The sequence below is a fragment of the Zootoca vivipara genome, chromosome 6 (genome assembly GCF_965207765.1).
Source record: "Zootoca vivipara chromosome 6, rZooViv2.hap1.1, whole genome shotgun sequence".
In the NCBI taxonomy this organism is placed as follows: Eukaryota; Metazoa; Chordata; class Lepidosauria; order Squamata; family Lacertidae; genus Zootoca; species Zootoca vivipara.
The window spans coordinates 44507854-44532053 of record NC_142589.1 but is presented as its reverse complement, the minus strand read 5'-3'; the positions used below and the strand labels follow the sequence as shown (position 1 = coordinate 44532053).

The window sequence follows — 24200 nt, the reverse complement described above, 5'->3', positions numbered from 1 at the left end:
GGTCATTTCCTCCCCACTCTAAGACCACTTAAATTTATTGTCCTTTGAGAAGGATTCATGTAGAGAAGCCAGAAGTAGCATAGAGTAAGGGTCCTTTTCAGATTAAGACTTTTCTCGCTATTTCCTTGACATGCTAGTTTTTCTGTGGAAACCATCCTCCTCAAATAGAGCACCATTCAACTATGCAAACCCTAAACTTGGCATAGCCCTATCATAGCTTTGGCACCTCAGCAAAAATTCAGCCTCTGGTTTAACCAGTGCAAAGTAACTGCAAAGTGCTGTTCAGAGGAACCCCAAATACAATGGGTTCCTTGGCGAGGGGCTTATTTTGGTTGCACTGGAATTTCATGGTAGAACCCATGTTTTTTCTATATCAACTCAACTTCCATGGCATTGTTGAAGAGATGTGGAGGTTATCTAAAGCTGGTATGAACTAGTATGACTCTTTTTTTTAAAGAGGGTTCTGCAGGGGTGCTCAGACTCTGACACCTGTGAAAGGATCCATTGATGCTAATCCTAAATTTAATGCTTATGTGTACACAGTGAACACAGTCACCTTCAGAAGACATAGGAACATTGGGCTCTACAGTATACTGAAGAATACCATTGGTCCATCTAGCTGAGCACTGTGTACACTGACTGGCAGTGGCTCTCCAGGGTTTCAGGCAGAGATCTCTCCCAACCCTACCTGAAGATGTCAGAAATTGAGCCTGGGACCGTCAACATGCAGAGGAGATGCCCTATCAAGGAGCTATGGCCCTTACTTATTGAGCTTCTACACTACACAGCATAGGAGTGGGAGCATCTTGAGTCGCTCCACCCAGAGCATCCATGTGCTGGCCCCACACCTGGTTTCACATCCTCTGCTCTCATGTTGTCCACGTGTTGGTGGCAAGCCTGCAGAGGTGAGGCCTACTAAACATGCACAGGATATCCCCATTCACAGTGCTAGCAGATGATGTGATAGCAGGATTGGGGCCAGCATGTATGGTTGCACTCTCCCCATGTGATGTTAATCCTATGGGGGGGGGAGAGAACTCTAACAGGGCTTATATGAACACTTTCTTGGAATGTAGTACATCTTGAGATCACTGCCACAGTTGTATAGACATGGGAGAGCAAAACAACTTTGGACCCAAACTCCTGTCTGAATTTAAGCATCATCCTGGATGCATCTCCAGATACGTAAACTTGGGCAAAACTCCGCTATGCTGAAGTAAAACTTATATTCTTATACATGCACCTTGCCTTTCTATTAGGAAAGGGTGAATTTGTCGATTTTATTTTCCCTCACTTTCTCATTTTTTCTGACCTTATGTCCAGTTTGCCAGATTTTCACATCAATATGCATTTTTTTCCCTTTAAAATCTGCAGGAAATATCCACATTTATATGTAGATTTCTCTTGATATATATGTATTTCCATGTGCAATTTGGCCTAATATACAAATTTCTTCAAGTACCGGTATTTTCTCCTAACATAACGTAGGTTTGTACATTATTTTCACTCATTGCTGCCCTAGAATCCCTTGGGAGGAAGGGCAGGATATAAATTTAATAATTAATAAATAATATATGCATTTCCGCATACACCTTTCACACTGGATTTTTTTTGGGTTGGAGAATTCCACCACAAAATTCAAAAAAGTACAGATATTCATAAATTTTTATTGTTCAGAAAGTGCAAATTAATTTGGCTTGCATGAAAATGCAAAGTGAACACTTTTCTCCCCAAGCTGGTTGACAAGTTCTGATGCCATCTCTTGCAGAAATCTGTGATTGGTGGGAAATGTAGTAGGTGATGTTTGTCTAGATAGTGAGGGAAGTAGTGCTCATCTATTGAAATAAAAATGACACTGTTAAAACTTAAAACTATGCCAATTATTACAATGTATGTTTTCGCGAGTTAGAAGCCACTTCATCCCGTTCAGAATTTTAACATCTGTAGTGAGTGAGAAAATGTTTGATTAGGATAGGAAAACTAGGGAGATGACACTGCCACCAATTATCATTCTGTTGTGAAGGTTGGTCACTCTTTCATTTCAGTTTTGCATGGAAAAGGCACATATTGAGCAGTTATGGGGAACAGTGACAGGCAGGGATGAAGTGCTACCATATACATAGAAGGGATGATGGTACCATCTCCTGGGCCATTATTTGCCTATACTCTGCATGACAAATAAATAAGCTTGGGGTCACAATGGATAGTTAGATGAAGATGTCATCCAGTGTGGGGCAGCTGTGAAAAAAGGTAAACCACTGTTGGATGATTGATGGTTTCCCATCCCAGAGTCATGCCTAGTGTTGAACTAGGACTCAAGTTCAAACGCCCACTCATCTATCAAACCCACTGGGCTAGACCCTTGCTACTTCAGGTGATTGTTGTGAGGATTAAATGGGTGGAGAAAGCACATTGTATGTTTTGTTGTGCTCCTTTGAACAAGTGTGGGATGCAAATGTAATAAAAAGGTGTGCTTCCTGAATGTCGCTATTTCACAGGAAGGATTCAAGCGCATTTAGGTTTGTGCAACATAAGTAGATTAAGTATACTGTCACCCTAGTACAACAAATCCACTCTAAAAAAAAGAAAATGGCATTTTGTGGCTAGAAATGTGGCGGGGAAATGTATTGAATACTATGAAATGAATGAATGAATAACAGGAACACATATAAACTACCACAAGCAAATCAGAATGACCGATCATTTTTTATATAATCTCTACACAAAGAAATCAGAATGGACGCTCAATAAAGACTGGTTATAATCTAACCCCTTCATAAGCTTTCTGCAAGCAAATGAGGATGCATGCTCAATAAATATGTTTTTTGGAGGAGTTCTAAATAAATGAAGTGTGGCAATGGAAAAAAAAATCTGCTAAATTAATGTTTATGACAAAGGCTCTAGTTAATCACTGTTTCTGCCACAATAAAGCTGCAGTCCTATTACACACTTATCTTGGAGCAAGTCCTCCTGTTTTCATCAGATAGAACACATGTCTGAGTATACAAGCATAGACTTGTTGTCAATCTGCTTATCTTTAAGGTGCCACAATACTATTAGGGCCCTTCTAAGTGTTGCTGTTTTGTGGGAGGGAGTCAAGCTCATGCCAACAAATTCAGATTGCACAATAAAAGTGGACAACAATAAATCAGACCATTTGCTGTGATGGAAAGGGCGCACTGGAAAGTGTGGCATAACAATTGCCTGTCATGATGTGTAACCCCCTGCAAACAAATCAGGATAGATGCTCAATAAGCAGGTTGTCTGGAAGTCGACCTTGAACTCATAGACCCTAGAAGCAGAGGGCAGGCAGAGGGAGCTAGAGCCTCTTAAGGTTGGCTGGGGGCACAGAAGGAATATTTGAACAAAAAAGAGAATGGCATTGCAGGCAAGGCTGGCTGATGTCTCCCCCCCCCCAAATCAAGCATAGGTATGGCAGCATACCTTTCAACAATATCAACTGTGGGAACTGATAGCCCATGAAGGAAGCCGGTGTAAAAATCCTCACACAAAAAAGGCAACATCCTTCATGCCCTGACCACCTTTCCCCCTCTCCAATACCCCTCTCTCTGGCTATAGTCCTGTTTACACTTGCCTGGGAATGAGCCACATTTGGAACATGCATCTGAGTGAACCTGCTTAGAGTTGCTCTGCGGTTTACTCCCTGTCCTCCTTCGCCAATGATGATGATCATTATGACCATGATTAGGAGCATAGGAGCCTGCCTCAACATCATGTCATTGGTCCACGTTGTTCAGCACTGACCAGGGATGGCTGACCTGCTGCCTTCCAAATGTTGTTGGATTGCAACTCATATCAGTCCCAGCTAGCCTAGCCAACAATACCTAGAAGGCCAGGACATAGCCATCCTGATCTACACTGAGCTCTAGCAAAGTCTCAGGCAGCGTTTTTTAGGCTTCTAAGTGATTTACAACCAATTGCACAAGTTATGGTCATTCCTCCTTAATACAGACGGTGAAGCTAATACTTTATATCCAATCTTAGTCCTAGTTAGAGCAGCGCCTCTGAAATTAATGGGCATGCCTAACAGATCTATTAATTCCAATGGCTTTGCTCTGAGTAGCACTTAGATCACAGAAGCAGCACTTTGTATCCTAAGTTAGTTCCGCCGTCGAAGTTAATAGACACGACTAACTTAGCCTTGGTACCAATGGTCTACTGTGCATAGAGCTCGGCTGAATACAATGCACCAAGATAGAACAGTAAGGTTCCAATGGCTGAAGAAGATCAAAGAAACAGAACCCAGGGGAAGGAGCAGCCCGGAGCAAGGGGAGCCTGCGAAGGGCCGATCCTTCTCTTCTCTTCCCTCCCCGCGCCCGCCCCATCCCCGGTAGTTGAGAGCAGGCGCTGCTGCCAAAGCGCCCGGAGCCACCAAGCAGCCTCCTCGCTCCCCTCTCCGTCTCTCCCCCCCCCCGATTGGTGCGCTCCGCCGCTGCGCCCCCTCCGAGCCGTTGCTCCCGCTCCCCAGGGGCTGCGGCGCGCAGCGAGTTAGCGAGCGAGCCGGGGCAGCTGCGCCTTGGGGCCGCCGCGTCCTGGTGGCGGAGCTGCAGCCGATTTCAAAAGCTGCGCGCTGGCCGCGGAGGAGGCGGGGAAGGCGGGCGGGCAGCGGCAGCAGGGATCCCCTCGGCGCTCCTTTCTGCATGGGCTGCCCTGCGCCCGCGGTGGGCGGTGCAGGCGGGGGTTGCCAATCCCCATGACCATCTCCCCGAACATGTGGCGGAGGAGACGGGATCTCCCGCTGCACGTGTCTGCTGCTGCTGCTGGAGGCGGCAGCGGCGGTGGCCGCGACAGGTAAACCGACCGCACCCCCACCCACCCCGCACTCCTGGCCGCCCCCTTCCCAGATGTACCGAGGCGAGAGGAAGAATCCATGGATTGCCTGCTGCTTTTCCTGTGGACTTTGCCCGTGGCGATCGGCGACGCCACCCCGATGCACTCGCTCACCATCCTCTGGCTCGGCAGCATTGCAAAGGTAAGTGGTGGTGGGAGCCAGCTGGGCGAGATCCGATCGAGGTTTCCCCATGTATCCCTGAGATACACCTCTTCTTTCTCTTTTATTGCAGAGTCTGCAGCTGTGCTGCCTCTGTTGCGTGTCCTTGGCGGCCGCGTTAACCGGTGACAGCGGCGGCATTGGCGGATTCAACCACGGTTCGTACCCTTTTCGGTTGCAATGCGAATGAATGAGCCTCTTTCTCGCCTGTGTGGGAGCCCATGGGAGCAGGAGGCGGGAAATTGTTAACATTGGGATTAGTTTCACCGGAGGCCACTGTAGGAAGATATGTTGCAAACCATAGTTCAGCGGGGAAGGACCATAGCTCAGGGGCAGGGCACCTGCTTGGCAGGCAGAAGGTCCCAGGCTCAATCCCTGGCATCTCCCGGTAGTTTTAGGAATCGCCCCTTCTGAAGTCTTGCAGAGCTGCTGCCTGCCAGTGTGAACGCTATTGAGCTAGGTGGACCAATGCTTTGATTCGGTCAAAAGTAGCGATGACTCGACCATTGTGGTGGATTGAGTGCTGAAAATTGGACTTAAGAGACCAGGTGTGTTCAAATCCTGATTTGGTTATGGAGTTCAATTGAGGGTGTGATGCTATACATACTTTCCTGAGAGTAAACCATGCGCAAATCAGTGGGATTTAATTATGACTAGAGAGGTGTATAGGATTGCACTGGGGGGGGGGGTTGGGCAGGCAACTGCCTCAGTGTGGCTTATCTGTAAAATGGGACTGTTTGAGGATTGTGACAAGTGAGCAATGCAATAATTGCAATGAGCTTTTTCTTTGCTGAGACAGAAATGAATGAGAGGCTAAACATTGTGATGGCCAGTTGTGTAGTGGTTTGGTAAGAGTTGAACAATTTTGGGGAGAATGGCTTTGTTAATTGCTATTGCCCTTGATGTTTAAATAATAGAATCATAGAATTGTAGAGTTGGAAGCGATTGAAAGGGTAATCTAGTCCAACAGAAAGTTAAAACTGCTATAGAATCAATAGGCTATAGGAATAGTCTAGAGAAATTGATGGAAGGATCACAGAATATGTACCCTGATAGCTCAAACCCCATTTAGCTGTAGTAAAAGTTCCATTTGTTTCAACATGGAGGATCAAAGACTGGGCTACTTGGAAATTAATGTCACTGGAGCCAGAAGGGCTTGCTTCTGTGTAAATGAAATAGAGGTGGAGATCATTCCTGATGACTGGTGAACAGAAACTGGTGAATATCAGTCTCTTTGCACAGCTCTTTCAGCAATGTGGAAAGAAACCAGTCAGAAGTGCGAAAAGAAAGGAAGACAATAAAGAATATGTTCTTAAGGATTTGTAAGAAAAAGATCAAGTCTCTCTCTCTCTTTGAAACATCTCAGTAGAAAGAATCTCTACACTTTCAAAGCACTTCCAGCCTTCTGCCCAAAAAGAAAGAGAATGAAATGCCAAGGTAATGTTGCAGTGTATTAAAACGTGTGTGAACAGGCAGGCAATGATTCCTAGATTTCAAAGAGAACAGGTGATTGCAGGCAATCATGGACTGAAGACGAAGCTCTCATTTTTTTAAAAAAGATAATGTTACAAACAATTTCATGGCATGCTTTAGCACTCCAGCTCATATTGCAGAAGAATACAAAAAACCCTACTCATGTTCTGTATGGATATCTATATACAAATAGATTCAGCAGGATGTCCAGCTGTGAATGTTCTGTAGCTCAGGAAGATCGAAGTGTGGTGCTCTTGCTAGCTGGGAGTGTTAACAAGTACAGTGCGCACAGGACTGGGAAAGGCAAATCCTGGTGTGCCTTGTGTCTGTTCGCTGGGGAATTCCTCCCTCTCGCAGCTGCTTGCGTTTTTGGCTACCAGCCTGTTTAGCATCCTGAACTTCTGCCACTGATTAACACCACTGGAAAGTGAAAGGATTGTGATATATCATTTCCACTGTGTTAACACAAAGGCAACCTATTGCTGCTTACATTTTGTGGAGGTATAGAGCTGTAGAGTTGGGAGAGACCCCAAGAGTCATCTAGTCTAACCCCCTGTAATGCAGGATGGGCTACTTAGCAATTCTGCACTTCTTTTCTCTTGCCATACAAATTTGGCAGAGAAAGGTGCTCTGCCAGTTGCTTTCCTTGTTCAGATTACCATTAAGGAAAAAAAAGAAAAGCATTGGATTGTATCCAACTCAATTTTATTCAAAGTAGACCCATTGACATTAATCAGTCTTCACTAATTTTAACGGGCCATCCATTATGATGATGATGGCATGTGAAAACAGATGTTGCTGAAGATCTAGAACTCCTAGGAAATCTGGGATTTTTAAAGAAATGCTTTAATTGGAAGGGCAGAATTACCAAAGGGGGCATACTTATTATGACAGATATTCCCCAACAATATGCAACCACTGGGGAGTTGGGGGCATATTCTAGGAAATGTTCTCAGTTCATTTAGAACTAAAATCAAGCCTCTACAGAAACCTTTTTCATTCCTTCTGGGCAAACATCTGAGGGCTCTATTCTAGTGGTGAGCAGGACCAGAGGCAAAACTGAGCAAAGCAATAATGTAAGATTTACCTTTGGACAGCAGGCTAGTTTACTTCAGGCAAGCAAGAGCCATGATCAGAGTTCAGGGATACATTCCATCCAAGCAAAAATGTAAAGGCTGGAGCAAGCGGGTGAGGGGTGCGGCCTGGGGAGAGGGATAGTAGGTAGCTTGGGGAGAGTTCCGAGACCCAGCTAGAGAGACCTGCAGAGGTCACACATCCTGCTGGGCCTCCTCTAACTCCCATTGACTGTTTTGGCAGGTGAGCTAGTTCGCTTACCTGCCAATCATCTGGTGTTTTGCAGGTGCTGCTGATCAGCTGATTGCAATGCCTGCAAATTCTGCTTTTTGCAGGAAGTCACATCTTTACCTGATGCACACCTGCTGTCATATAGAATGTCAGATGCAGGGCAGGTGGGCATGATTTGGGGGAAATTGTATTGTGGGGCAAATTAGGCCCCCTGTTGGACCCAGAGGCACCCCATTGCTGCACCAGCCCACCTCCTGATTTTCTTTGCTGTCACTGCCTATGTTCATCTGCTGTCCCCAGGCATGCAAGCCATGACATGAGTTCAGACCTTCCACCTGCATTATGTGCTCTCTCTGGTTGTATGGATTGGGGCTAAAATGGATGGGCAAGTGTATGAGCCACAATGTCTTGGAGCGGGGTGCTATAGAGAGAGGACCCGCCCCTCTGGAGCGCCTTGCCTCAACTTCAAAACCTGGAGCCAGTATTACATACATAATGTAATCCTTTCACGTTCATCTTGTCACCTAAAAATGCCCATAGGGTCATAATCAGGTGGAGTTAGGATGCCAGTGATCAGCAGTGGTTTAGGAATTCTGTTCAAGGTACTGTATATTGCCTCACAATCTTTTCATTGTGCTTCTTTGTTTATTTGATCATGAACAAGAAATCACACTGCAGCTGAATTAGCAGAAACAGAGGCAAAAATTGCAGGTTTGAGGTGATCTTTCTCAACAGGAGGTCAGCAACAACTTTAAAAACCAGACTAGCCAAGCCTCCATTGGTGGGGTTAGTGGAGGAGAACGCTGAATCCTTTGAGACACTAATAATTAAATCCTTTAATCCAGTTGAACAAATTGTGTGCAATTCCTCCTGGGACTGTAGTATTCTTTACTCTGCTTTTGAGAGACAGGGAGATTGCGCGGGGGTGGGGAACCCACCTTCCCATTTGTCATCAATTAATTGAAGGGACAAGGGAGGAAAAAATGACACCTTGGTGATGACAAATGTCTTCTCCAAAGTGACTGTGGGAAACTTCACAGCTACGCCAAGCCGTCTCTCCTGGCGGGAATGATCAGAGGGCAGAGAGGAAACTCGTCCAGTTTTATAATCCTTGTCATTTACGTGGGGCCGGCTGACATTGCTTAGAAGTATTTATGCATGCATGGCTGTATCAACACAGACTGCAGACTCCCTGTGCCACTCTGCAAATGGTGATAATGAATGTGCCCTACTGAAAACCTGCTTTGCTGTATAAAAATGTCTCACAGAGGTTAATTTTTTAGGCAAAAAAGCAAACTAACCAACTAATAAATGAACAGGCATGCCCTTGGCTCATGAAGGCAGATGGCTAACAAACCCTTTCCCTTTCCAGATTACATCTTTGTCACCCCTGTTGAAGTGGACTCCAGTGGATCGTACATCACGCATGATGTTTTGCGCAGTGCTAGAAGGAAACGATCAACCGTGAGCTCCAAGAGTTCCTTGCACTATAAATTTTCAGCATTTGGACAGGAACTTCTCTTGGACCTCCAGCTTTCGGCCTTTTTTGGCAATGGTTTCACTGTCCAGGTGCTTGGGAAAGATGGCATTGTGCATTCTCAGGAACATGAAGTTGAACAGTGTTTCTATCAGGGATTTATAAGGAACTATAGTTCTTCTTCAGTAGCCATATCTACATGCCTAGGCTTGGTAAGTGTATGCTGTCCCCTTAAATGCAACCCAGCCTCCAGACCCTTTCCTTTATTGCCTTGGCTTGTACTAAGAACTCCGTTAGGGAACAGTGGAATCCTAAACCTGTTAAGAGAATGCAGGTGGGATGGACCCATTTTGACACGGTTATTATGACCTTGCAACATTCAGTTTGACATACAATCCTTCTCCCAACTCCCCACCCCCACCCCCATTACCTGTCTTGCCAATGTAATCATATTCAACAAGAGAGCTATAATTACAGATGCTATCTTTCTGTGCTAAACTAGTGGTTATCTTAAGATTGGTTCCTGAAAAGACAAGCCTCCTGAAAGTACTTCTAAGGGCAATTATGTGCAGATGTTAATCCTTTGGGTAATCTGCCCAAAATATTCACAGTGTATATATGTGTAACTGGTTGGAAAGGTTTGAGATCCTTCCTGCATAATGTATGTATAGTCTTTCCTCTTCTTCTACTGTTAGCTCTCATTTCCTCATATGAACCACAGTGAAGGGCAGGGAAACATAGAGGTTGTTTTCATTGAAGGCTACTCATTTGATGGCCGTCATGACTAACACTCTTACTAAGAACATGGGCTATCAAAAAAGGGTCCAAGTTTTTAATTGCTGCAGTTGGTGCCAATCGTCTATTAGACTCCTGGACTGTGTTTCTAGTCTTTATGGATGTGGATTATTTTGGGGTGTGTGTGTGATGAAATCACGGAGGCTGGGAATGGAGATGGACAATGGATGCTACTGATTTGGGACTGCACTTTAGTATACTGCAGAAAACTCTCACCCAGAAAGTCTGTTTCTTAAACTAACAGTGTCTCCAGCCTTCTGCCTTCTATCATTCAATACACTCCCCAACTGCCCCTTTCCCCTTGTACCTGTCAGATTCCAGCGCAGTGCAAGATCCCACAAAGAAGGTGGCAAGGTGAGAGGTGAGGAAAGGCAGGACCAGGCTGGAGGAAGGCAGAGCAGGAGGCAAGGCTGGGCAGAAGTTGCAGAGCTACAGAGAACTCTAGGGATTCAGAGGTTGTGGCAGTACCTTTCTAGATCATTGTCTTGGTATTTGCATTTTTGAGGGGAAAGTCTTTTAAAAATGTTATTAGTGTGGGCTTCTAGTGGCAGAATTCAGGGACATTGAAGCTCTATCTCAGTGGACTTGATGATATTGGGTACATGCTTGTCCCTTGCACGTGTGTGTGTGTGTGTGTGTGTGTGTGTGTGTGTGTGTGAGAACTTTGAGGCATATCCCTTTACTTGCTCAGGTGTGTTCTTAACTGTACCCCATTATGTTTAGTTTTTCTGGTATGTTACTTTGGGAAAGACATAGGGTTGGATACAGATGAGGGTCCCATTGATATCAATGCAAAGATTTAGTCACAGCTAACTTAGGTCCCATTGATTTCAGCAGAGCATCTGAAAGAGCAGCATGAAGCATCTTTCTGGTGGGGTCCCCAGATGCCGTGTACCCCAAAAACCATATACAAGGCTAAAATGTGTGTAAACATGCATATGTTCATGAAAATATCATACAAAAATGCATTATATGAGTGGAAATTTCTTACAGAAATGTCAGAATCATTGGGTTGTATGCAATTAACTTCATACAGAATAGGCCAGTTGAAATTAATGGACCTAAGTTAGTCATGTCCATTAATGTCAATGAGTCTACTCTGAGTAGAGCTAACATTGGACCCAACTCAAACAAACATTTAGAGCCTAGTTCTTATGATTGTACTGTTAAGGTGGTCTCCAGATTGTCAGTATTTTGTGGGAGGAATTCAAGCACATATTGGAAATTTAGGTTTGTGCAACTGAAATGGATTAAAGTGTTATTTCGCTTCAGCACACCAGATCCACTTCAAAATACACAACCGACTTTTTGTAGTTAGGAACATGATGGAGAAATGCACTACAAAGTGTGGGAGGATTAGTGGGAATACATATAAACATCATGCAAACATATTAAAGTGAATGAAAATGAGATGACTGCATGTTGCAGAACTTTCCAACATTCAAATCAGAATGAATAATAAGTAAAGATCAGGCATAGTCTAACCTCTGTGTAAGCTTTGTGCAAGCAAACTAAGATGAATGCTCAATAAACAGGTCATATGGAAGAGTCCCCGTTTTTGTTTTGAAGTAAATTAGTACATATGCTAAAAGAGTGTTCAAAACCTCAAATCATAATTAATTACTTAGCAATTGGTTCATGTAGGGTAAAAAGGTAAAGGTAAAGGGACCCCTGACCATTAGGTCCAGTCGTGACCGACTCTGGGGTTGCGCGCTCATCTCGCATTATTGGCTGAGGGAGCTGGCGTATAGCTTCCAGGTCATGTGGCCAGCATGACAAAGCCGCTTCTGGCAAACCAGAGCAGCACATGGAAACGCCGTTTACCTTCCCGCTGTAGCGGTTCCTATTTATCTACTTGCACTTTGATGTGCTTTCGAACTGCTAGGTGGGCAGGAGCTGGGACCAAGCAACGGGAGCTCACCCCGTCACAGGGATTCGAACCGCCGACCTTCTGATCAGCAAGCCCTAGGCTCAGTGGTTTAACCACAGCGCCACCTGGGTCCCTTTTTCATGTAGGGTAGCTGAGTGAAAAAGAGACTAGGGCTCCTGCATATGTAAAGTTACACCTGGTGAAATTCCCCTTGCTCCTCAGTTCTTCAAAGCATGGGATCCCTGTTTCCTTTTTTAGCTGGCCACCTTCAATTACTATTCAGTGTCTTTTAATGTAACAATATCAGAATGAGATGCTATGTTAATTGCACACAATTATGAATGTTATATTGTTGTTGTTTAGTCGTTTAGTCGTGTCCGACTCTTCGTGACCCCATGGACCATAGCACGCCAGGCACTCCTGTCTTGCACTGCCTCCCGCAATTTGGTCAAACTCATGTTCGTAGCTTCGAGAACACTGTCCAACCATCTTGTCCTCTGTCGTCCCCTTCTTCTAGTGCCCTCAATTACTTACATGCAACTAAAATGTGGCCCTGGTGTGATTTCATCCTGGGTTATTCTCAGTAAGCATTGCATCCCTGGAGTGCAATGTTGGCAGCAGAGTGGATTTGAATGTTTTGCGGTTTCAGAAAAGACTGCAATGATTAAGCTTTTTAAATAGCTTTTGAAATGTAGCTCTGAAGTGCAGACAAGAATGAGATACTGACAGTTACATTAAAGTGACGTGCCTGGCTCTTACTGATAAAAATGCATTGGGAAAAATATAGGACTTCTTTCTTAGGTGAATAAATGAACTTGCCCAGTACTCTACAGCTAAGTGTGAGATGGAGATGCAAGACATTCTTAGAGTGATTTGTCAGAAAGCATTGGGGAGAAGGTTATAGCTTAGTGGTGGACCACACACTTTGTACACAGAAAATCTTAGGTTTTGTTTCCTGTTTCATCTCTTAAAATGATCTCAGGGCTGGAAAGACCTATCTGAATATTTTGAGAGCTGCATTCAGAGCCTCCCCAACCTCTAGATGTTTTGGACTACACCTGTGATCACCCTCAGCCATCATAGTCACTGGCCAGGGATGACTGGAATTGTTGTCCAACCAGGCTGGAATGGACAATGCTTTGATTAGATGGACCACTGGTTTCATGCTGTAGGACTCCTTGCCCCTGTGAGTGAGTGAGGAGATGGACCACACCTGGTGGTCCTGCTCCTAATGTCAGCTGTTCCCAGTTCTCACATATTCAGGTCTGAATGAGATGCCTTCATTTACTCAGTGTTACCTGTTGCATGGAGAACATAAGTTAATAACCACTTTTCTATCAGTTTGTAATAACAATGCAATAACAATGATCAAGGTTCTGTAAACAAGGAGTAGCTATTGTGATACTTTTGTCCACTGTACCAACCCTGTACCCTTGCTTAGAGGACAAACAAGCTTTTTGGCACTGAAGTTCCACTCCTTTGGCAATGAGTCCCATTCCTCTGCTTCTGACAATTATGGTAGGTTCCACCTGTCTTAATAATGGGAAACCTGCCACCCTCCATATGTTGCTGGAATCCTGAATTCCATTATCCTTGACCATTGAACATGTTGTCTGGGGCTGAAGGTAGTTGCGAGCCTAAAAACATCTGGAGAACTCTGACCTGTCTCCTGGAATAAGAAGCAAAGCTCTTGATAAAGGGTGGGACCCTCCAGACATTGCACTCCATCAGTCCCCAGACAGCATAGCTGATTATCAGGGATGTTGGGGGTTGTAGTTCAACATACTGTGGAGGACACCATTCTGGCTGCAGGGGTGTAACCATATGCTTGGAATCCTGTGCTTTGATTGAGAGTCTCTTGTGGACAACCACCATTTGTGTCTCCACCCCCTTTCCCTTACTATGTTTTGTCACTTGGCTAGCCTTCTTTCCTATTTGCTTTGTTCACTGCAATTAAGCCGAAAGTGGTGTTGCTTCTACATGGTTGGTAGCACTAATCTTTCCATTGTTCCTTTCATTAGCAGTAGCTTCTCCACAATAAAATGGCAGTGACCCATTCTTTGAAGCCTGGAACACCACAATGTGATTTGGAAGCAATTGTATTTCAATAGACTGCAGGGATTCTTTGATCTCACTTGTTTTTTGGTCTCTCTGTGTGTAGTGCGGGGAGCAGCATGCTGGGGAGCATTCTCTAATTCAGCAGTTCAGATGTCTACTTCGTGCTTTTGCCTGGATAGAAGATTATGAAGAGAGAAGAAAAGTCCCTCTATAAGCTAGCTGGGTGGGGGAGGAACGAGGACCTGGTGCTTTACTACAACTCTACAATGAGGCTGACACTGAACTCCATGTGTCCTTGATTGACATATCCATCATGCTAAGTTCTCAAAAAAGGGGGGATATAAGAAGTTGGACCTTTGGTCCTTCTAGCTCTGTCTTGTCTACACTGGCTGGCAGAAGCTCTCCAGGATTCCAAATGAGAGACTTTCAGAACTGTACCTGGTATTATAGGAGATGGAACCTGGTACAGTTAATGTAACAGTGAGCTATGTCCTCCACTCAAATAAGAGCAGAGGAAGTGGACTTATCCTGAGTCAGACAATTGGTCCATCTAACACAGTGTTGTCTACACCAGGGGTGGGCAACCTTTGGCCCTCAGGCCAAGTTTGGTCCAGCATGGCTCCCAGTTTGACCCATGACTGTTTCCCATAACTCATGGCCACTTGACCCACATGCCAGTGATGCCAAGTGTGGGCAGATAGAGATGCACCTGGAACAGCTGCATGGCTGAGTTCTGCATGTGGGACTCACTTGTGAAGCCACTCCCAGGCTTGAAGTCACTGAATACTGACTGATGGACTGTTTTTCAAGCCTGTTGCTTGCAAATCAGCTGCACTTCAAAGCACCATGCAGGGCTCTTTGCAAGGCCTTTGTAGTGCTTTGAAGTCTCAGCAATCATCACCTGGCATCTTTGTGATGTCAAACCTGGCCTATGAGGGATAGGAAAGGTGAGGATCTGGCCCGCTATCCAGTTCAGTTTTCCAATCCTGGTCTGTACTGACTGGGAGCAGATTTCCAGGATTCCAGATACAACTCTTCCCCAGCCCTGCCTGGAGATGCTAGGCATAACAGTAATAAATAACTTCAGTAAATAATCAGCATGTCAATAACACAGTTCAAACATTAGCATATACAAGGGAGGCCTGCAACAAAATGCTGCAGCATAGTGTGCTGATGTTTGGGATTCCAGCTACTTTACTCCATCCCCAACCCCCTCATTTTCATTCCTCTTCCAACTGTCAATCAGCATTCATTCATACACACACACACACACACACACACACACACACACACACACACACATACACACAATTCATGTAGACTGGACTAGCCCAATGCATTTTGCTGTCTGAGGCAAAGGACAAGATGATGCCGCCTCCCCAAATCCACAAATAGAAGCCAAATGGAATTGCACTTGAATCTTCCTTCATCATTGATGATAGGGTAGCATCTTCCACAGTATCTGAGGGAAGCAGCCTAGGTTAGGGTGTGCAGGGCAGATTGGGTGGCGCACACAGCTCTGTCTGCTCCACAGCCCCTGGCGTCTGCTGCCTATCTCACTCTGTCTAATGGTAGGGCCGGCCCTGCATGTAGACATGGTCTGAGTGTAGATTCCTTGGATAAGAAAGCCACTGATCATGTTACTGTCTGCCTTTCTGATCCTATCGGTGGGGAAAGGGGCTTTGCTGCTTTCTTGCCAAATTCTTTTTTGGCAGGTCTGCTATGAATTTAAAGCGAACAGCAGGCACTGTGCACTGATATGCTCTGACATTGAATTGACTGGCTATGGACTGATGAAAGCTAAATTAGTTTTGGTTTCAAACAGTAGGGAATAGACTAGAATGCTGTGTATATAAAATTATATATATGTTTTTAAAAAATCAGTTTTACAAAGGTGGCAGTCATGTTGACAAGGAACATGTCAAACGGGAATTTCGTTCCAGTTTAAAACTGATAAGAGGGGATGCCAAATTGCAGTTGCTGACATTGAAATCTTCTCTTTTTTAAACGGCTGTCTTCAAATACAGAAACTTGTCAGTTCTTGAAAAATCTTGATATATGGGTTTGCCGATGATAGGAGTGTTGAGAAATAATATCAAGCAGATACTTCTTGGCTTCCTTCTCCATATTTTCGGGTGAGGGGACATAACAGGTGCTGAAAAACAGTTAATGTGAGTTGTTGAAGGTCAAGGCAGCTTAGTTGGAAAACCTTCCCAGAAATGGTCTGTATACCATTAGGCCAGTTGTGGGGAAACCCATGCCCCCCCCAGATATTGCCAAACTACAACTCCCATCGCCCTAAGAAGCATGGCCAATGGTGAGGGATGATGGGAATTTATTTATTTAATAACATTTACACACCACTTGATTGTAAAAAACTAAAACAAAACAAACCCTCAAAAGTGATTTACAGAAATATAAAACAAGAAAATCAAGAAAAAATTGAAAACAGTACTTCAAAACATACAAAAGTTAAAATATTAAAACTGATTAAAATTACCTGAATAAAGACATTGGATTATTTTCTCATTATACATGATAAAGCTATCTTTAGCCATCTCACCCATTGCTTTTTCCTGTGGCACCAATTGCAGTCATTAACAGTCGTCAACAGCTATCAGTCAGTCAATCACCCACTCCCACCACAAGGAGGGAGTAATACCCCTCCCCACCCTCTCACTATATATAAGCATCTGGTGACTTCTGTTTCAGTGTATCTGAAGAAGTGTGCATGCACATGAAAGCTCATACCAATGACAAACTTAGTTGGTCTCTAAGGTGCTGCTGGAAGGAATTTTTTTAGTTTCGACTACGTCAGACCAACATGGCTACCTACCTATAACTGAAATTACCTCAACTTTCTAAGAATCTAGGCACGCTTGTCTAAACAAGAGGGTGGTTGTTTTTTTTTGCAAGTGCTAAAAAGAAATACATGCCTGCTTGATATCAGTAGGCAGGGAGTACCAAAATGCAGGTGCTGCCACACTAACGGAATTCTTACAAATCAAAACCAGTATTATGTAGCAACTGTAGTAGCAGGGACACCATCTGGAGAGGGGCTGGGGGGCTGAGGGCCTTCTTGGCAGTGGCACCTTCTCTGTGAAACACTCTCCCATCAGATGTCAAGGAGATAAAGAACTACATATGAAACATATGAACGATCTGTTCTGACCTTCAAAAAAATTATTATTTTTATAAAAAAATAAATGCATGGACATCCGGAGTGGGGAATGCATATGCAATCCATACCCCCCTCCATATATTTGTGGAACTTCTGTACAGGGCTACTGGTACCTCCAGGGTAGAATCCTGGAGCAGGGGTGGCCCAAGACATGTTGCTGCCTGATGGGAAGGACAAGATGGAGTCCACTCTGCATTCCATGGACAGAAGCTGGCTGGACAGGCAAGTTGAATTTTACTTCATCACTGGTGATGGGATGGTATCTGATCACTGATCTGATGTCTAGTTTGGTCCTTGGAGGGACCACAGATGCACTTTCTGCTAAATTACCAGTGGCAAACCAACTGAATGCTCATGGAATAAATAGATCGTCATAACCCTAGCATTAGAACCAGAACAGTCATTCCCCTCCATCTCTCTCTGCAAAATTTTATACTTAATTTGAGAAAAAAACACACACATATGCATGGGAATGTACTTATAGGGGAAAATAAACTTAAGTTCTGTGCCACATTCCTAATTCTGCATTGATTTTTTTCCCTCCTTCAAAGAGGCTTAGGATGTAGGATGTTATTATCAATCCCATATGCTTTAAATTAGTCTAGTCCAAACCACAGGAAATGTTTAAAGTTAATATTGTAATTGAAAATGTTTCTTGTAGGTAGAAATATATATAAAAATAGTCACAATTTAGAAAACCTGCCAGTAGTTGGAAACTGTGTCAGATGAGAAGGCTGGGAACAAATTTAAGTTAGGAAGGCAAGTTCTGAAGCATAGCACCTGTTGTGCTGAGAGGATTTCCTGGGGAAGGGTTGATGTGGCAGGTTATTTGCAGGCAGGGATGACTCCTTGTAAAAAGATGTGCATATTAGAGCTTGAGATTCAGATGTTTGAGTTTGGGTAGCATGCTTTCTAAATATATTTTACTTGGAATCAAGATTGTGCCCATTCGCCCCACACTGACCAATTTTCAAAGCAGGAGTGGCTGATCTGTGATTTCAGTCCCGATACTGTTGGACACTAACTCCCGTCAGCTGCAGCCAGGGATGATGGGAGTTGTAGTCCAGCAACACTGGGGGTGCCAGAGGTTTCCCAACCTTGACCTAGGTGCTCGAATCATAGGTCACCTGTTCTGCACCAGTTACACTTACTATCTGTCTGGGGTTCTGTCCCAATTCAAGGTGCTGGAATTAAAGTTTTAAGCACCAAAGATTTTCCAACCACACTATCTGAAGGACCACCTAAGCTTTAGGGCTGGCAGCTGGGGCAGCTTCTCTCTTGTATCGTGCAATGCCAGACACTTACCTTCTCGGTGACAGTCTTTAAATATTTTTGGCCGACAAAAGAAAATGAGCATTGAAATATCTGGACTGTTAGGATTTTATTAATTTTTTTTAAAAAATAAAAGTTCATCTGTAAGAGTTTCTATGTTAAGCTATGTAAGATGTTAGAAAGCAGTAATTCATTTAGAACGTGAACTAGAACTTTAGAACTAGTACTTGAAAAGATTACGGACAGTGAACAAATGCATCCCAGGTCAAGGGCAAAGACCCTCTTACTATGACAAGCTAGACTAAGACGTTGGCAAGTGGGTGGCCACTTGAAATCATTGACAGGTGGGTTGTCCTGCTTATCGGTCAAAGTCCTAAAAATCTTAATTGTGACAGCATGGTGGATCAGTGTCTGGATTGCTTTGTATTTTAGGAGGCACAGGGCAAGTCACACAACTTGCACAGCTCTGTCCTCCATCTGTCATTGTCCTTCAGCTACTGCTTGAGATGGTCATCTCACTCTTCCTAATGATAGAACCGGTCCTGTTCAGAGTATAATGCAGGGGTCAGCAAACTTTTTCAGCAGGGGGACGGTCCACTGTCCCTCAGACCTTGTGGGGGGACGAACTATATTTTGAAAAAAAATGAATGAATTCCTATGCCCCACAAATAACCCAGAGATGCATTTTAAATAAAAGCACACATTTTACTCATGTAAAAACATGCTGATTCCCGGACCGTCTGTGGGCCAGATTTAGAAGGAGATTGGGCCACATCCGGCCCCCGGGCCTTAGTTTGGTGACCCCTGGTATAATGTGTGGCTCTCAACCCAACAGATGAACACCAAGGCACTATACTACCCTGTTTCTCATATTTTAAGACATACCCATAAAATAAGCCATACAGGATTTTTAAGCATTCAAGGAATATAAGCCATACCCCGAAAATAAGCCATAGTGATAGGCGCAGCAGCAATGCTGGCCGCGCCAGGAGGAGGAGGAAAAAAATAAGACATCCCTTGAAAATAAGCCATAGTGTGTTTTTTTGAGGAAAAAATAAATATAAGACGTGTCTTATAATATGAGAAGCACGGTACATTGCTTCTCTTTTAAAAGAAGAACAAAAGAACTAATATCCCAGTCATGATAAATGTGATGAAGATATAGGTTTCTACCTCAGACTGTGGAACAAGTTTCTACAACCTTTTGGCATTTTTAGAAAAAATGAATATGCATTGCAAGGGGTTATTTGTGATATATATCTGCCAAAGTGGTGAGACTATGTTGTGATTTCAAACATAGTTAAATATAGCATAACACATTTTGTACTGTTGAAAATAAATCACAACTCCGAAGTGCGAATATAAGGGGGGGGGAATGTCTCACTTACTCCAAGGGCAGACTATGGAGAAGCAACCCTGAAATGTCAAGGAAATGAATTAGATCTGTTTGAGATAAGTCTTTCCAATATATCATTGTATGTGTCTAGAACAAGCATGGTTACATTTTGCAGGTGGTTAAAAATATATGCTAGATATATGCAGGTAAAAGAAGATGTTCTTCTGCAAATCATCGCCTGATCCTAGACGGATAGTTCAGTTCTGGCTGCAATGCAAACAGTGTCACATGTCTTTGCTGCTAAACAAGGACTCTTTGTATGAGTAGCATTTGATGTGACATGTAATCTTAACTTATGGTAGTTCACCTGTGATTACTCTTACAGGGTTGCCAAACATCAACGAAAAGCTCAACAGCTTTTCTGTCCGGATTGTCACTGTTTGAAATATGGCAACTCTACTTTCATGCATTCAAGCTGATTTGAGCTTGCTTCATGCATTATCCCTTTCAAGCAGGCTTAGGGCCAGCCCTACCATTAGGCAACTGCCTTAGGTAGCAGATGCTGGGGAGTGGTAGTGAAGTGTTGTGGGACGCAGTTGTGTGGGCTGCATTGCCTCTGCTGTCCTCACAATGTTAGTTTGCTACTCTTTGGAGAAAGCTGTCCCTGTGGTGAAAAAAAAGGTTGTAGTCCAATCATTTTCTGTATGTGGGATGGAGGATGGTGCCATCTTCTCTCCCTCAAGTGGCAAAATGGCTTGGGCCATGCAGAAGACCCTGTAGGGCCAGGCTGCTAGCCCTGCCCCAATATTGCATGCTTTCTTGCCTCCCATCCCTGACAAAGAGTTGTGTGTGGATATCTGCATAGAGACATCTGAAACCTTGATTGAACAAGCTTCCCGATCATTTGGAAACCCATGGACATAAAACTATGCATGCATAGGCTTTCCCTGTTCATATGCCCATATGAGATACACAGATGTTGGAGGACCAGAAAGTTGTAGAATGTTGAAGGCAGGGTCAGCTGTGTGGGTCCACTGTCCCTTCTGTACATCGTGCTGGATAACATATGAATGGAGCCTAAGATGTTGTTTTCATCAAGTTGTAAACATGCATGGGGCTTCTCAAATCTGAAGACACACCATTCCAAAAATAGTTGATCGCTCTAGAAAGCATCAGCAGTGCATACCACCTAGATTAAAAATGGGGTAACTTCAGGACAAGGAACTCCTTTGTTTGACCCCCAGGCCCTCCCCAGGCCATATCCTCCCTGAGTGCTTTTGCTGGGCTTCAATGCGTGAACTGTGATAGTGCCTCTTGCTTGCTCAGCAGAAGGCTGGAGAGGTGTGGTGTATATTGAAACCTCTGACTTTTGTATGGTTGGAATGCAGCTTACTGTACAAAGTTAACAGCCACATCCATTGCTTTGCATACTCTTGTGTCTGAACCTGCCCATCATGTGACCCCGGAAGGTTGCCCACAAGCGAATGCTGACCTTGGATTGATAAAAAGGTTCCCCACAAAATGCCCACATCATTTTGATTCAGGGCACTGGCTAGTTGTTCTTTAATTCTGCATAAGTGGTGTAAATCTGAGTCCTGGAACACCCCCAGACTTCAAAATATCTGAAGAGTCTGCCTTCTTCCTGACTAGGAGCACCTCTGCCTTGTCTGGATTAAGCCTCAATTTGTTAGCCCACATCCAACCCATTACTGCCTCCAGGCACTGATTCTAATTTCAATAGCTTCCTTTGTATCAATCATAATGAAGCAAAATTAAGACCAGATCCATGCTAGTGCAGTCCTGACCTCACTGCAGCCTTGTCGCACCTTAGACCCACCTAGGTAATCGGCAGTGTCAAGTGGGTGGCTCTCTGGCTTTGTCCCACCTCATGGGTCACAACTGCTAGCAAGGCACTTCTTATATAGGCCAACAACTTAAAATATCTGAAGCTTATTAACATTAGCAGCAGTTCATGCATATAAATATACTCACGCCTTGCCTGCCATTCAGAAATTCTTCAGTTTGGGATTACAGTTCTTGGAGTAACAGCCTTATAGGCTGAACTCAAAGGGCCAAATGCATGTAGAAGCATCACAGTAGATTAACAAGAATAACATATTCCTGAAAGAAAGAGAAATTTGAGCCAATAAAGGGATTACTGACTGTCATCCATGAATAAATCTCCAATTTTGATTCTGAAGAAATCCTGTTAAGTGCATCCAAGCACCGAATTTCTGAATATTGTTATTCTGCTGGTCTGCACAAATGCCCTGAATAATGAGAGACAAGTCTCTGCTCACTGTGCAGTGGTCTGGGTCAGTTGCAGCGAGGGTGTTCTCTTTAGCTCATGGAGCAATCATTATGAATGGGCTAATGAAACTCACCTGCTATTCAAACCAGTCACAGAGTTCTTGCAAATTCTTTCTTGGAAAGTTTGCAAGACTAAATATGGTAGCATATTGTCTCTTGGAGAAAGTGAATGCTCCCAAGCAACCTCTATATAAAATGAAGGACAGAACAATGCTATTTCATGGTGTTATTTCCTATCTACCCAAGACCACCCTCACTGGTGTAATGTGAGTTTCTTTTGTAGTGCTAATTTATCTGGTTTATGAAAATGGCTGATTTAAGAACTAGTTTCTTCTGCTACTCTGGATTGCTATGTTTCTGTGATATTGCTGTATTGTGGTACCATGAATTCTTTGTCTGCCCTTTGCGCTGAAAGGTGGGTTATAAATGTAATAATAATAATAATAACAATAATAATAATAATAATAATAATAATAATGGCAAGCGGTGTTTTCCTATGATGACCATTGCTGTTCCCATATTTCTGGTGATCTGCATATACTAATGTGGATAAGGCAGTGATTCATGTATAAATGAGATCAGTGTGGAGATTCTTGGTTTTGCAATCCTACAGTCCCTGGGAGGGTATTCTAGGGCCATAAGAAGCACCAGACAAAAGAGAAAGAGAGATTCAAACTTGAAGAAGGAGGTCTGATATCGAGTGCTTCCTTCTTCCACAGGCCTTACTCTACTATGTCAGAGCTCTGACACTGAGTTGTTCCATCTAGCTCAGTATTGTTTACACTGACTGGCAGAGGTTTTCTAACGTTTCAGACACGGTTCTCTCCCAGCTGTACCTGGAGATACCAGGAATTGGACCAGGTTCTTCTGCCTGCAAAGCAGATTCTCTGCCACTAAATTACAACTCTTCCACATACGATGTCAGTAGGGCTCAGAAGGCAGCATGGTGGGGATGTACTGAAGGCATGCTAAAGCCAGAGCAGGGGGGTGGGGAGTGTTGGATCCAATGCCTCCACAGTCCCCTGATATGCCCCCAAATCAGGGAAGTAATTATGTTAGCCCTAAAGCTGGAATAGTTTTTGTCATCATTTCAGTTGGGAGGAAAATGGTTATCACCACCACCACCACCATCAACACAGATGGAAAAAGATGGAGGAGCATGAGAATACCCTTCCACCTAACCAACATGCAGCTAGTAGGGTGTTCATTGGTATGGTTCGGTTCTTCTTCCTACCACCCATTTTAGGATTGCAGCCTTAGAAAGATGAAAGAAATCCTTTGGCTGAGCTCTCACTAAGCAGAGAAAGTAGGCTGGAAGTTCAACAGTCATACCCAGAGAACCAGCTGTTGCACATAATGTACTCCCAAGTCTGGCATCTGGAGATTACAGCTGCCAGATTTGCTTCCCTGTGAGACGAGAGTGCATTGACTCTGCTGCCAGAGCGTAGTAGCAACTGCAAAAGAACAAAGAAATAAATGACTGAGATCCAGGCCGCTTCACTGCTGGACTCTCAGGCAAGGCACTATGGGAGAACGTTTGTTCCAATGGTGCTCCAGAAAGGAGCATCTTCAACACTGCCTCCATTTGTTCAATACTTCACTTTCTATTGTGCTCAACACCCATTTCATGAACTTGATATGTGATTTGCATGGGTGATTTATCACTATCACATGGGACAATAAATTCAAGCATGTGGACCTGATCACAGTCATTTTTAATCATTCACACACCCAAAGGTTGTTGAATGGGAACTGTTGCTGTGAATTTTCCCATGAGTTAAGCACAAGCTAATGTTAAAGCAGCTCTGGTCACATGTCCTGCATCAAAACAAGGCCTAATTGGGGTGTAGGACAAGTTAAGGTCCAAACACCCAACCCACTGGGTGAAGTGGAGTTGCTGCACTAGCCTCCTGGAGGGCACTGATGCTTACCAGAAAGGAGAGAGGGAATGACAAGCCAGCAGAGAGGTCAGTGTGGTGCAAGTGCACTGGCAGGACTGCCGTATTAGCTCCAGCAGTGTGTTTTGAACCATGCTGACCTCCCCCTGCTTCCCCTTTCTCCTGTTCCCTCCCAGTCAGTGACAGTGACTCACAGCTAGTGTAGCAACCACTT

At 44.0% G+C, this 24200-nt stretch overlaps 1 protein-coding gene and 1 long non-coding RNA gene across 2 annotated transcripts in view; one reads left to right on the top strand and one right to left on the bottom strand.

Moving 5' to 3' along the window:
• Nucleotides 1-1647: 1647 nt before the first annotated feature.
• On the bottom strand, nucleotides 1648-5074 carry LOC148685321 (uncharacterized). The gene is made up of 2 exons (XR_015950537.1): nucleotides 4872-5074; nucleotides 1648-1835 (listed from the first exon to the last, which is right to left on the bottom strand). It is a non-coding gene; the product is annotated as an uncharacterized LOC148685321 (long non-coding RNA).
• Nucleotides 4502-24200, top strand: part of ADAMTS18 (ADAM metallopeptidase with thrombospondin type 1 motif 18) — a 103370-nt gene continuing 83671 nt past the window's right edge. The window contains exons 1-3 of the mRNA XM_035118770.3: nucleotides 4502-4993; nucleotides 5085-5169; nucleotides 9162-9478. Coding sequence (XP_034974661.3) covers nucleotides 4892-4993; nucleotides 5085-5169; nucleotides 9162-9478 — 504 coding nt within the window. The 5' untranslated portion in view covers nucleotides 4502-4891. The remainder of the gene's footprint in view (nucleotides 4994-5084; nucleotides 5170-9161; nucleotides 9479-24200) is intronic.